At 64.2% G+C, this 12,706-nt stretch overlaps 2 protein-coding genes across 3 annotated transcripts; both read left to right on the top strand.

Moving 5' to 3' along the window:
- The first annotated feature begins 618 nt into the window (after window positions 1–618).
- On the top strand, window positions 619–4,165 carry GPR137 (G protein-coupled receptor 137). Of its 2 annotated transcripts, XM_054697492.1 has the most exons (8): window positions 647–1,634; window positions 1,719–1,768; window positions 2,442–2,667; window positions 2,776–2,925; window positions 3,034–3,162; window positions 3,276–3,394; window positions 3,700–3,805; window positions 4,020–4,054. In XM_054697492.1, exons 1-8 carry the CDS (start codon window positions 1,278–1,280, stop codon window positions 4,020–4,022), a joined length of 1,140 nt encoding a protein of 379 aa, XP_054553467.1. In that variant the 5' UTR covers window positions 647–1,277; the 3' UTR covers window positions 4,023–4,054. The 2 variants fall into 2 exon arrangements, with proteins under 2 accessions (XP_037373550.1, XP_054553467.1); XM_037517653.1 differs by having other exon boundaries at window positions 619–1,634; window positions 3,700–4,165.
- A 1,454-nt stretch (window positions 4,166–5,619) lies between these two features.
- Window positions 5,620–12,504, top strand: KCNK4 (potassium two pore domain channel subfamily K member 4). Its single transcript, XM_037515693.1, has 7 exons — window positions 5,620–5,639; window positions 6,906–7,171; window positions 10,146–10,269; window positions 10,395–10,555; window positions 10,698–10,884; window positions 11,348–11,487; window positions 12,133–12,504. The coding sequence occupies exons 2-7, from the start codon at window positions 6,983–6,985 to the stop codon at window positions 12,502–12,504; spliced, it is 1,173 nt and encodes a 390-aa protein (XP_037371590.1). The 5' UTR covers window positions 5,620–5,639; window positions 6,906–6,982.
- Window positions 12,505–12,706: the final 202 nt, after the last annotated feature.

Raw genomic sequence — 12,706 nt, 5'->3', positions numbered from 1 at the left:
CCCCGTCGGCGCCGGGGGCCGGGTCGGGAAGTCCCGCGCCCTCCCCTCCCCGCCGTGGAAACCCCGCGCGCCCGCCTCGGGCGCCCCTCCCCGCGCCATCTCGGCGCCCTGGGGGCGAGCCAGGGGCCTCCTCCCAGCGCGGGAGGGACGGGGGGTCCCGTGCAGGCGCCCGGAGGGCCCGCGGGCTCGCTCCTGGCGGGCGGCGGGCCCGGGCGCGGGCGGCGGGCCCCGCGGGGCGGCTCGGGGGCGGGGCCGGGGGCCATCTTGACTGTGGGCGGAAGTTCCCTTCAGCGGGAGGGTGGGGGGACGTCGCGGCCGCCCCCGGCCGGGGCGCGCGATCTGGGTGTGATGGGGAAGAGCAGCATGGGAACTGGGAGCCCCCCGCACAGGCCAGGGCCGGTGGCCCCGAGCACGGTCCACCCGGGGGCCCGCGGGGCGCGGCGAGGCCCCAGCTTCTGGGCCGCCCGCCGCCTCCGGTAACCCCGGGCGCCCGCCAGCGGCGCACCTCGCGCCAATTCTCGAACGGCTCCTCGCCGGGCGCGGCGCTTGGCTGCGGAGCCCGAGTCGGACCCTGCGCAATTGGCGTAGGGACGGCGCCCGCGCAGGCGCAGGAGGGGCGGAGCGGCAGGAGCCGGGGAGCCGGAGCCCCGGGTCCCAGCGACCGGAGCCGGCTCCCCCAGCGGCGGCCTGAGGACCCGGCGGCGGCCTCCTCCCGCCCCCGACAGCTGGAGAGTAAACGCAGTGTGTGTGGGGCGTGGGGACAGCGTCCGGAATCCTGAGGACACAGGCAGAATCCCCTCCCCATCCGGATTATTGGAGGGGAGACAATCCCCCAGTTTGGGGAGGGGGAGGGCCGGGCGTTGAGCGTCCCCCCGCGGCAGCGCTGAGCCAACGGGCATCGGCCGGCTCTCCCCCTCCTGCCTGGACTACTCTGAGCGATCAAGGCCAGGGACCCCTCTCCTTCAGCCTCTACACCCCCTCACCTGCGCTCCGTGGCCTCGGGAGGAGCACCCCTGCCTCCCCTCTGCTCAGAAGAAGAAATTGTCCTTCCACGCCCCTGAGTGAGGGACCCGGGGCTGAGACCCAGGCTGCCTGTGCCCTCCAAGAGCAAGGGTCCCTCTGCTGAGCGGGGAGGGCCTGGCCAGTCACAACTTCTTCCCTCCTGAGTTCCCCACCTCTGTCTCGGAGCCTTGCAACTCCCACCCCTCCGTATTTATTTCCCTGGCCCCCTGCCAGCCCCTCCATCTCTGTCTCGGACTCAGGCCTACCTCTCTGACATGGAGAGTAACCTGTCTGGCCTGGTGCCTGCTGCTGGGCTGGTACCTGCGCTGCCGCCCGCCGTGACCCTGGGGCTGACTGCGGCCTACACCACTCTGTATGCCCTGCTTTTCTTCTCCGTCTATGCCCAGCTTTGGCTGGTACTCCTGTATGGGCACAAACGTCTCAGCTATCAGACCGTGTTCCTGGCACTCTGTCTGCTCTGGGCTGCCCTGCGTACCACCCTCTTCTCCTTCTACTTCCGAGACACCCCCCGCGCCAACCGCCTGGGACCCCTGCCCTTTTGGCTTCTCTACTGCTGCCCTGTCTGCCTGCAGTTCTTCACACTGACGCTTATGAACCTCTACTTTGCCCAGGTAACCATGGTAATGGGTAGAGGTGGGCTGTGGGGTGGCCAGTCCCCCGGGATCCCAAAGAATGATGTGCATCTCTGTTCCCAGGTGGTATTCAAGGCCAAGGCGAAGCGCCGGCCAGAGATGAGCCGAGGCTTGTAAGTGCTCGGGACACGGGTGGGTTAGTCCCCCAGGCCAGAGGCAGGGAGCAGCCCCCTGGCAGGTCTGAGGCGAGGACAGCCTAGGGAGTATTTGTGACAGAGCTTGGAAACGTTAAGCACCTGGTGCAGATGGCTGGCAGAGGCGCTGCCTACGTGAAGCTCAGTGATCATAGAAACCGTCGTAATACTGTGCGTGGGGAGGGCACCCGTGGCATCTGTGGTTGCCGGAGCGCTGGAGGCTCCCGCCTGCAGAGGCTCCAAACCGGGGTGACCTTGGGCGGCAATGTTCCTGTCATTTGAATAAGTTTATCAAGAACTTCACAGGCAGCTTTCAGTTTTGCAGCTTACCTGTCAGGCTATTCTTATCCCCATTTGAGAGATGGAGAAACTGAGGCCCAGGAAAGAGCAACCTGGTCAAGGTCACAGAGCTTGTATGAGGCAGAGCTAGGGCTTAAACCTGAATTTCTGACTCCAGGTGCAGTGTTCTTCCCACTGTACTGCAGACGTCAGTCGCCGTGTGACCTCTGTGGGCCCCGGTTTTCCTATCAGTAGAACTGAAAGGGCAGGGTTCAAACTGGATGATTTGATTGGCACAGAGTCTCCCGGGGGGAGGGAGGGGGGACGGGGAACCAGGGGCCGTTTCTGGGACTGACTGTGCTGTGGGCTGCAGGCTGGCTGTCCGAGGGGCCTTCGTGGGGGCCTCGCTGCTCTTTCTGCTGGTGAATGTGCTGTGTGCTGTGCTGTCCCGCCGGCGCCGGACACAGCCATGGGCCCTCCTGCTGGTGCGTGTGCTGGTGAGCGACTCCCTCTTTGTCATCTGTGCGCTCTCTCTTGCTGCCTGCCTCTGCCTGGTCGCCCGGCGGGCCCCCTCCACCAGCATCTACCTGGAGGCCAAGGTAGGGTGGTCCCCACGCTCTGATGCTCTGGTGTCCTTTGGAACCTTCAGGGTAGAGAGGAAGGTGGGCCTTTCCTCCCTGAGGGCACCCTGTTGTCATCTGTGCCAGGGAACCAGTGTGTGCCAGGCAGCCGCCATGGGTGGTGCCATGGTCCTGCTGTACGCTAGCCGGGCCTGCTACAACTTAGCTGCCCTGGCCTTGGCCCCCCGGAGCCGGCTGGACGCCTTTGACTATGACTGGTACAACGTCTCCGACCAGGTGGGCCTTCCATAGTAGCCGGGTTTCCTGGCCTCTCGCGGGCTTGGGCCATGTGTGGGTGCCCTATGGGCACGACTGCAGAGTGGCACAGCCCCTGCTTCCCCACAGGCGGACCTGGTGAACGACTTGGGGAACAAAGGTTACCTGGTATTCGGCCTCATCCTTTTTGTGTGGGAGCTGCTGCCGACCACCCTGCTGGTGGGCTTCTTCCGGGTGCATCGGCCCCCGCAGGACCTGGTAAGGGTCGGTGGAGAGCGGTGGACACTGGGAAGCCCTGGGCTGGGGTTGGGGTGGGGGTGCTGGGAGGCCAAGGGCCAGGAGACAGCATCGACGGCGGCTTCCTCCCCCAGAGCACCAGCCGCATCCTCAGCGGACAGGTCTTTGGCTCCCGATCCTACTTCTTCGACCGGGCCGGGCACTGCGAGGACGAGGCCTGCCCCTGGGAGCACAGCCGGGCCGAGAGCACCAGGTAGGAGCCCTGGCCCTCCCTAGTGCCCCCAGCCTCCCGGCTGCCTCCATTCTCATGAGGACCTTGAGCTGGGCCTTGCCATCCAGCCCGTTTTCCCTCTGTGCTGGGTGAGCTCCTCCCTGGTTTCCTGCTGCCAAGACCCCCACCTCTCACCCGAGACGCGCTTGGCCATTGTCTGGAGGGCTGGACTCCGGGCCCTGGAGGGCTGGGTTACTGGGCTCCGTTCAAACTTCTCCCCCTCTCCCTGCTCCTGTGAATGTGGTCCTGGTTGCTGTCGGGGACTGACCCTGTCTCTCCGCCTGCAGCATGTCGGGCAGCCTAGGCTCTGGGAGCTGGTACGGTGCCATCGGACGGGAGCCAGGCTGGTGTGGGGGCAGCCAGACGCGGACCACGCCTCTGCTCTTCTCCCAGGTGCTGGGACCAGGCAGCCACCACCACAGTCTCTACTCCACTCCACAGACGTGACCCCCTTCTCCTCTCCCCCCAGAACACAGAGACCCCAGTTCCTCCCGCCCCAGGCCCTGGGGCCAGGTTTATCTGCCGTTTCTTGCCCAGGAACCCGGGGAGCTGTGGTCACCGCCTCCCCTCCCCACCTCCTGCCAGCTCCTTGTTCCTCCTGTTATAGTGAGCTCCTGCCATCCCCTAGGATGGGGGTCTGGCTCTGGCTGCCAGATGCCCACAGCACCTTGGCATGACCTGCCACCTCTGCTTCTACATCGGAGCCAGCTACCTCTCCTGCGCCTGCCAGTCAATAAACAGTGTCTGTGCCCCGCGTCGGTCCACCTGTTTGTCAGTCGTCTCCATTCCTCGCACTGTGGCCTAGGGGCCACGGCTGATGAAACGCTGACCTTACTGGACAGGGAGAGGCAGGCGCCTGCAGTCCTCCGGTCAGGGAGACCTGGGACCACTCCAGTCCCCTCCCTACCAGCACAGTGTCTGTTCTTCCCTTAAGACTGAGTCAGGTGTCTTCCTCTGTGAAGTCTTCCAGGTCCGAGAACCATGCCCCATCCTGGGTCCCACTGCACTGTGTCAAGGTCGCCATTATGCCTCACCCCCCCGGCAAAGTGGGACTTCTGGGGACCTCTCGTCCCTGTCATCATGCCCAAACTGGCCTTCACGTCCAGGTGTGAGTCCAGTTCCGGTGGAGGAGGGGCAGGCTGGGTACTGAGCAGCCCTATCTCCCTACTGTGTGTGGATTTGGCCAGATGGGTGGGCTGCATCCACTACAACAGTCTGCCCTCCGTTGCCACCACCCTGGCAGATTTATCCTCTGTCCCCCCCTGGGTGGGCATTGTTTATCACCCGGTCTGGCTGCTGACCACATACCTCCCGGCTCCTCGGAGTCTCTGGGGCCTAATACTGAGTCTGTCCTAAAATCCTTCATGGGTGGGGCACTGGCCTCCATAGAGGGCATCCGGGGCTCAGACAACAGCTGGAAGCTGAACAATCCTGCGGGGAAAATTGTTAACATTTGTGGCTCTTGTGCATACCAGGCACTTTCTGGGCATTACAAACAGCATCTCTCTAAGGCTCAGAGCAGAACCCCCCCACCCCCAAGGAGCCCTTTCCTCATGAGTGCTGAGTCTAAGGGCCCCTGGGATCCAGGAGTGGGCCTGGGAGGTGCTGGGAGATTAGCATGGTGCCTCTTGGAAGAGGGGAGCGGCCGATGCCCTGGCCAGGGCCTGGGAGGCTCTGGGAGAGTCCCCTGACCTGTGAGGGCCTCCTATGGGTAGGGGGTAGGCCCCCAAGCAGAGGTAGGCCCCCAGGCCTTGAGTGGGCGGAGGCCCCCAAGCAGGGGATGGGCTTTGGAGACATCCAGCGGTGTAAAAAAGTGGGTCAGAGCAGAGAGGGGTGGAGTTCAGCACCTGCCCGGCTCAGGCTGGTCGGTAGGGACGCGCGGGTGGCCCCCTTCCACGCTAGGAGGGGCTTCCCAGGTGCCCAGCGCGGTGGGGGATACCGAAGTGGCAGGAGCATGACTTCCCAGATCAGGGGAGTCAGCCAAGTCCGGGGGCCCCAGACGGTCCCCCACCCCTTTGCCCGCCGAGTGAGTCCACGGGCGCGGGGATGCGGGGGCGGGCCTGGGCGGCGCTGGGCGATCCGCGCGGGGCCTGTCCCAAGAGGCGGCCGGCCGGTCCCGGCCCGGTCGGCCGGCAGAGTCGAGGCCAGACCACACGGCCACCCCTTCGGGCTCTTCCGCCCCTCATCGCCGAAGGCCCGCTGGGATTGGGGGGCTGGGCAGCCGCAGGTGAGGGGGGCGGGGGCGGGGGCGGGGCGGGGGGAGGCGGGGCGCGCGGCTGGAGGGAGGCGCGGCGCGGCAGGGGTTAAGCGCGGAAGAAGGGGGGCTTCGGGCGGCAGGAGTGGGGGGTCCCAGCCCCGCGGCCTCCCGCTCCGCCCCTGCCGCCGCCGCCGCGGCCCAGCCGGCACCGGGAGGCCGCGCGGGAGCCGGGGCTGCAGCCGCAGCCGGCGGGGCCGACAGTGAGTGCGGGGCGGGGGCGGGGGCGGGGGGCGGGCGGGCGTGGGGCGCGGCCGACTCCCCGGCAGGGGCGTGTCGGGGATCCCACCTCGCGCGCGTGGGCGCCTCCTGGAGTCGCTCGGCGGCGGCGCGTGGGGACGCGGGGAGCCGGCGGGCGGGCGGCGGGGGCGCCTGTGTCCGGGGGGCGCCCCGCGGCGGGGTGCGCGCGCGAGTGCGCGCAGACCTCGGGGCGCCGGTCCCGGGGCGCACGGTCCTGGGGGGCCGGGTGTGCCCGCGAGCGCGCGGGGGCAGCGGGTGCGCGCGGGCCGGGCGGCCGGGAGGGGCGCGGGCGCGCCTTTGTGCCCGGCGTGGGCTGCAGCTGTCCGGGGCTCCAGCCGTCCGGGGCTGCAGCCGGGCTCGCCCCTCGCCGCGCCCGCTCCTTCCCGGAGCCGCGCGCCCTGCGCCCCCCCCCCCCGCCTCGCCCGCGCGCGGCGCCGGGACCCGCCCCGGGTTCCTAGAAAGCCCGGCGGGATGCTGGGGCCTGGGAGGCTCCCCGCCCGGCCCCTCGCGGCGGGCAGGGCCGGGGAGGCGGCCCGGAAGGTGCTGCCGCAGCCGCAGCGGACGAGCCGGGACCCGCCACCTCCGCCCGCGCTCCTCGCGCCTCCGCGCCCGCCCGGCCTCCTCCGGGAAGACGCCCCCCGCGCCCCCGCCGGGCCCCCGCGCCCCCGCCGGGCCCCCCGCATTTCCTTGCTCGCCCGGCCGCTCCCTCCGCGGGCTCGGTCTCCTCCCCCGCGCCCCCTGCTCCTCACCTTCCCGGCCCCCTCTGTTCTCCCGCCCTGGAGCCCCGGACGGGGGCTGAGGGCCGGCGGTGGAGGTAAGGGGAGGTTGGAGGTGGGCGACCGGGTGTGACCCGGGACCGCGCGTCCGGCTAGGAAGGCGTGGGGGGAGCGCCGCGGGCAGTCGGGCGGGGGCTGAGGACCCTGGGGTGTGCGGGGGATGACGGGGAGGGCGGAAGGCGCAGCCGGGTATTGATCCCAGCGTCCCCGCTTCTGCCCGCAGTGACCGCAGCTCCCCAGGAGCCCCCGGCCGGGCCTCCCCAGGCGGGCGGCAGAGTTGGCCGGGCCCCTGGGCACGCCATGCGCAGCACCACACTCCTGGCCCTGCTGGCGCTGGTCCTGCTCTACTTGGTGGCTGGTGCCCTGGTGTTCCAGGTCCTGGAGCAGCCCCACGAGCAGCAGGCCCAGAGGGAGCTGGGGGAGGTACGAGAGAAGTTCCTGAGGGCCCATCCGTGTGTGAGCGACCAGGACCTGGGGGACCTCATCAAGGTGCGCAGGAGGGGAAGCTGGTGAAGCTGTTAGACCTGACCCCCCCACCCCCAAGCAATGCCTGCATGTGCTGGGGGCCGCTGTGCCCGGGTGCTGCTCCAGACCAGCTCCCCAGAGGGCAGGGTGCAAGGCGTGAGGGGTGCAGGGCAGAGGTGGGGGTCCAGGTCATTGTGTTTTCAGTCTGTGGCTGGGGCACTTGTGTCCTTGCTGGGCCTGGCCTGGACAGGGGCTCCCGGAGGTGTCTTCGGGGTGTGCTGGTGGTGAAGGAAGGAATGGATGAAGGAAGACATGAATCAGTGACTGGAGCATGAGCTCGGTTACATTTTTACAGTCTTAACTCACTGGCTTAGGATTGCCACATCAAATCCAGAAAAGCCAGTTAAATGTGAATTTCAGCTACACCATGAATACTTGTTAGATATAAATATGCCCCATGCTATTTTCTTTTTCATCATGCAATATTTTCAGGTCTAAATACGGCAGCCACCCTGGTTCCTATACTGCCTTGCAGAAGCCCAAGAACACAGTCATCACTGCCCCACCCCCACCCCCAGGGAACATGCAGTTAAACATGTGTAGCTGATTTCAGAGGGCTCCAGTGTCCCCAAAGCTTGTCCAAGCCACCAAGGATGCTAAGCACCCCTGGCCCCTCCCCTGCCCCAGGACACGACTTGTGATGTGGAAGTTCAAGGGAGGGGTCAGCTTTGGTTCAATGACTAAGGAAAGTGCCAGGCTCCAGTCCTCCCGGGCTCAGTCAAGCAAGCACCTTGGTGCTTTCTCTGATTTCTGAGTCACTATCGTGCTGGAAAAAAAAAAAAGCCCTAAGATTCAACTTTAATAAATTGATGTGTGCAGCTGCATTGACCAATGCGCTCTCTTTCCTCCTGCCTGTTCTTTTGGAGGCAGGAGCTGTGGCATGGAGGCCTCCGTGTTCCAGCCGATTCCCAAGGTGGCAGAACCCAGAGCAGAGAGGAGAGCGGGGAAGAGCCAGGGTAGAGGCAGCCTAATGTTTTCTTGGACACTTCCAGAATGCCAGGCAAGGCTCAGAGACGCCGGGTAGGAGAGTGTGTCTGGCCAGACCACAGGGCAGAGGGAGGGAGGTGTCTGACCTATTTTAATCTTCACAAAGGAATTGTGCTTTTTTCTCTTAATAAAAACAGAAGAAAAGGAAGAACAGGACCTAGAAGGATGGGTGACTGCTGCTTTATACTTTTCCACAGTCAGTCATGCAGCAAGTATGCACCTACTGTGTGCAAGGTGCTGTGCTATCCACCATAGGGAGACAGGGGAAGTGATGGTGGGGGTGGATAAGATAGGGGGGTGCATCTTCGGCGAGGGATGTCACATCTAGGAGAGGGGACAAATCTATGGACAGATTTGTCCATGGGGTGACTGAGCCATCACTGTCAGATTCAATAAAAGGCAGTTTCCCTAACTTCCTTCTTTGTTAAGCATCTGTTGTGTGCTGGACCCTGGGCCAGGTGCGGGGGGGGGGGGGGGGGGGGCGAGAAGGAGATGCCAGGGGCCTCTGGGGAGAGCTGGTAATTGAAATGAGCCTCATGAGGTGGACAGAGTTTAGAGATGTGTCACTGGGGGAAGAGACTCACAGGCAGAGGGACAGCATGGGCAAAGGCGGGAAGCTGGAGAACTCAGGATATTTTGCGAAGCCTTGGATGTAGCACGTGCCTGGTCATTCGAAGCAAAAATTAGAACACAGAGGATGGATTTTTTCCCCCAAGAAGTAAATTTATTGGAAAGCGTTACAAAATAAAAATTAAAATCACGTTAAGCCATTTCACTTCTTGGCTTTATTTAAGAAATTATTATTACAGGAAATGAGATCATCTCAGAAAACTGGGGGCAAGGCCACTGGAACTTGGGTTCGGAAACGGGAGTCCCAGGAGGGAAGACTGAAGAAAGGAGGGTCGTGACCAGGTGGAAAAGGAGCTTAGCTGCTGGCCGGGGAGTTTAGATTCTGTTCTGCAGACAGCAGGGAGCTCTGCAGGATTTTGAGCGGTTACTCAGGAAGTTCAGTGTAGAATGCCACTTGCTAATGAGAACTGTAGTCAGAGCGCAAGAAGGTGGTTCAAGATCCCCCCACCCCACGAACTTCATGGTTAGGCTCTGTGCTCCTTGGAGAAGGGCCCCTCTGCACCCCCTCCTCATGATGCTCTGTTACCTACCGCTGGTGGCCGCTACTCCAGAAACACGGACCCCAGCCAGCCAGGGAGGGACCTGCCGCTGGCAAGAGAGGCAGACATGGGCGTTGCATGCTGGTGGTCAGTGCACTGCCCCTCTGCATTGCAGCGAAGGCTCTGGCTTGGATTTCAGCAGGGCTGGCGGGGGTTTGTGTTTCCGCAGACGGCCTAGCATCGGCTATGTGAACTCTCCTGGAAGGAAGGTCTCTAACTTTCCTCAGATTTGCTAATGCAAGGGGCTCTAACCAGCTCCTGTAGGAACAATGGGAGTGGGGTCTGCAGAAAGCTGGGTTCGCTCACTCCATGGGGACTGGTTGAACAACCAGCAGGGCTAACTTTGTTGTGAGTGCTTTACCTCTTCGCAACAAGTGGGTGAGGTGGGTGCTGCTATCGTCGGGCCCACCTGGCAGATGTAGAAATGGAGGCTCATGGAGCTCATGGAACAACGTGCCCAAGTTCACAGTGCACCAAAATTTGAACCCAGGCAGTCTGGCCCCAGAGTCCGTGCTCCGGAGGGCTCTCACGCTGGAAGTGTGTTGTGTGAAATTAGAGCGCCAGTAACTCAAATGTCTCTGAAACAATGGATGGCGAACACAATTGGGCCACCCAGTTTACAATGGTTTGCCTTTAAGGACTGGAGACTAGAGGGAAGGGACCGGCCCGGAGGGTCAGGGAGGTGAACATCCTGGACACTGGAGGGCCAGGGGCTTGGTCAGGGGCTTGGCCAGGGCAGGCGGGAAGGACTGAGATTCCTCCTTCTGCGCCTTGTCCTGCAGGCGGTGGCTGACGCCCTGGGAGGGGGTGCCAACCCTGAATCCAACTCCACCAGTAACAGCAACCACTCAGCCTGGGACTTGGGCAGCGCCTTCTTTTTCTCTGGCACCATCATCACCACCATCGGTGGGGGCGGGGACGGGTCATGTGGAGGGGGGCGAGGGGGGCTGGGCTTTCTCACAGGGAAGGCGCAGGGGGAGGTAGGGGGTGCCAGGTAGCCTCTAGACCTCCTGCGTGTTCCCTCTGCCCAGGCTATGGCAATGCAGCCCTGCGCACGGATGCTGGGCGTCTCTTCTGCATCTTTTATGCCCTGGTGGGGATCCCGCTGTTCGGGATCCTGCTGGCAGGGGTCGGAGACCGGCTGGGCTCCTCCCTGCGCCGTGGCATAGGTCACATCGAAGCCATCTTCCTGGTGAGCTGCTCCTCCCATGGCGCACCCCAGCCTCGGGCTGGAGATACCCTCCCTGCCTCCCTGCGGAGCTCAGACGCCTGGAGGAGGGGTGTGGGGTATGAGAGCGGAGGTTTTGGCGACTCCGCCCTCCTTCTCCCTGCAGAAGTGGCACGTGCCCCCGGGGCTGGTTCGGATACTTTCTGCGGTGCTCTTCCTGCTGGTCGGCTGCCTGCTCTTTGTCCTCACGCCCACGTTCGTGTTCTGCTATATGGAAGGCTGGAGCAAACTGGAAGCCATCTATTTCGTCATAGTGACGCTCACCACGGTGGGCTTCGGGGACTATGTGGCCGGTGAGGCCACCTTTTTTTGTGCTGCACTTCCCTACCCACTGGATTCCTGCCCGGGGGCTCTGCACTCTGGCTTTCCCTTCCAAATTCTACGTGACCTCTGTGTGATCGCACCTCCCAATCTACTCTCTAATGCACCCTCACATCTTTGCACGGATGCAACACCTCATGCACGCATACATTCGTGCATGACTGCACCCCTGTGTGTGCTCACACCTATTAAGTGCAGCTTGCACATGCTTACTTCTTGCACGAGAGCAGTCCCAACTGCATGCTCTTTTCTTGCACAACTTCAAGCATGTGTATGTACTCACCTTCTTGTACTCACATACTAGCACACACCCATAGCCCCGGTGAGAGCAGGTCCTCCCAAGGAGCTGGAAGGAGGTTCCGTGAACCGGCGGCTCACACCTCCCACACTTGCCCCACAACCCACCTCTTTCTGCCCTCCCCGGTGGTAACCCAGGCGCCAGTCCCAACCAGAAATCTGCAGCCTACCAGCCACTGGTGTGGTTCTGGATCCTGCTTGGCCTGGCCTACTTCGCCTCGGTGCTCACCACCATTGGGAACTGGCTCCGAGTAGTGTCCCGCCGCACCCGGGCAGAGGTAGGTGGGTCTGGGTGCTGTGCCTGCCGAGGGGTGGCTGTCCCGCTGCACCTCACAACAGCTTGAAGAGCCTGCCTCCCTTCCAGAGCGTGGGCTCCTCCAGGCAGGGCCTGAGTGTGCCCCAGTGTGTCCCGGGCCTGGGGCAAAGAGGTAAAACCCTGGCTGGCAGGTGGCTCATCTCTGCTATCAAGGGCAGGGTTGCCATATTTAGCCCATAAAAGTGCAGGAAGTCCATTAAATGTGAATAGCAGATAAATAGCAACCGATATTTTCATATGAGTATGTCACAGATGTTCCACGGGACATGCCTATGCTTCGCTTTTATTGGTTATTTATCTGAAATTCAACTTTTAACTGGGCGAACTGTAGTGTGTGGCGCTGGAGGGAAGCGGGCAGCGTGCAGGCGCCAAGCTCTCCGCCGCACCAAGGGCGAGTGGAAATCACACTGGGACTTTCTAGAAAGGAGGACAGGAGGGTGCGTTGGTGCTGAGGGATCAGGAAAGCGCGTGCGACAGGGACGTGAGCCTTCACCCTCCCGCGGCCGAGGCGAGGGAGAGGACCGGGCCGGGGTAGGCCAGCCGGGGTCGCGGAGGGGCCGGGGCGCGTGCGGAGCCCCGGGTGAGGCTGTCTTCCCTCTCGGTGCAGGTGGGCGGCCTCACGGCCCAGGCCGCCAGCTGGACGGGCACGGTCACGGCGCGGGTGACCCAGCGGGTGGGCCCCGCCGCGCCCCCGCCCCCGGAGAAGGAGCGACCCCTCCTGCCGCCGCCGCGCCCCGCGCAGCCCTCGGGCGGGCCCGGCTCCCCCGAGCCCCCGGGGAAGGAGAAGGCCGAGCCGCCCTCGCCGCCCACGGCCTCGGCGCTGGATTACCCCAGCGAGAACCTGGCCTTCATCGACGAGTCCTCGGACACGCAGAGCGAGCGCAGCTGCGCCCTGCCTCGCGCCCCGCGGGGCCGCCGCCGGCCCCCCAACCCCCCCAAGAAGCCCGCGCGCCCTCGGGGCAAGGGCGCGGCCGCCTGATGGCTGCACCCCCGGCCCGCCCGGGGCTCGCCAGGCCCGGTGCTCGCCCCTCCCCGGCATGCTCTGCTCGTTTCTCCAAGACCCTCCCCGGACCCGAGCGACGCCCCGCAGGGAGGCGCCGGGCTCGTCGGCCACCCCGGGCCTTTCCTCACTCCGTCCCCCCCCCAGGCCCCCGCGGCTCTTTGTTTCGCTGTCCCGGCTG

Source organism: Talpa occidentalis, unplaced genomic scaffold (assembly GCF_014898055.3).
Source record: "Talpa occidentalis isolate TD23 unplaced genomic scaffold, MPIMG_talOcc4v2.1 talOcc4.17, whole genome shotgun sequence".
Classification (NCBI taxonomy): domain Eukaryota; kingdom Metazoa; phylum Chordata; class Mammalia; order Eulipotyphla; family Talpidae; genus Talpa; species Talpa occidentalis.
Note: the sequence above shows the minus strand (reverse complement) of the source record. Positions and strands in the feature narration are given on the sequence as shown.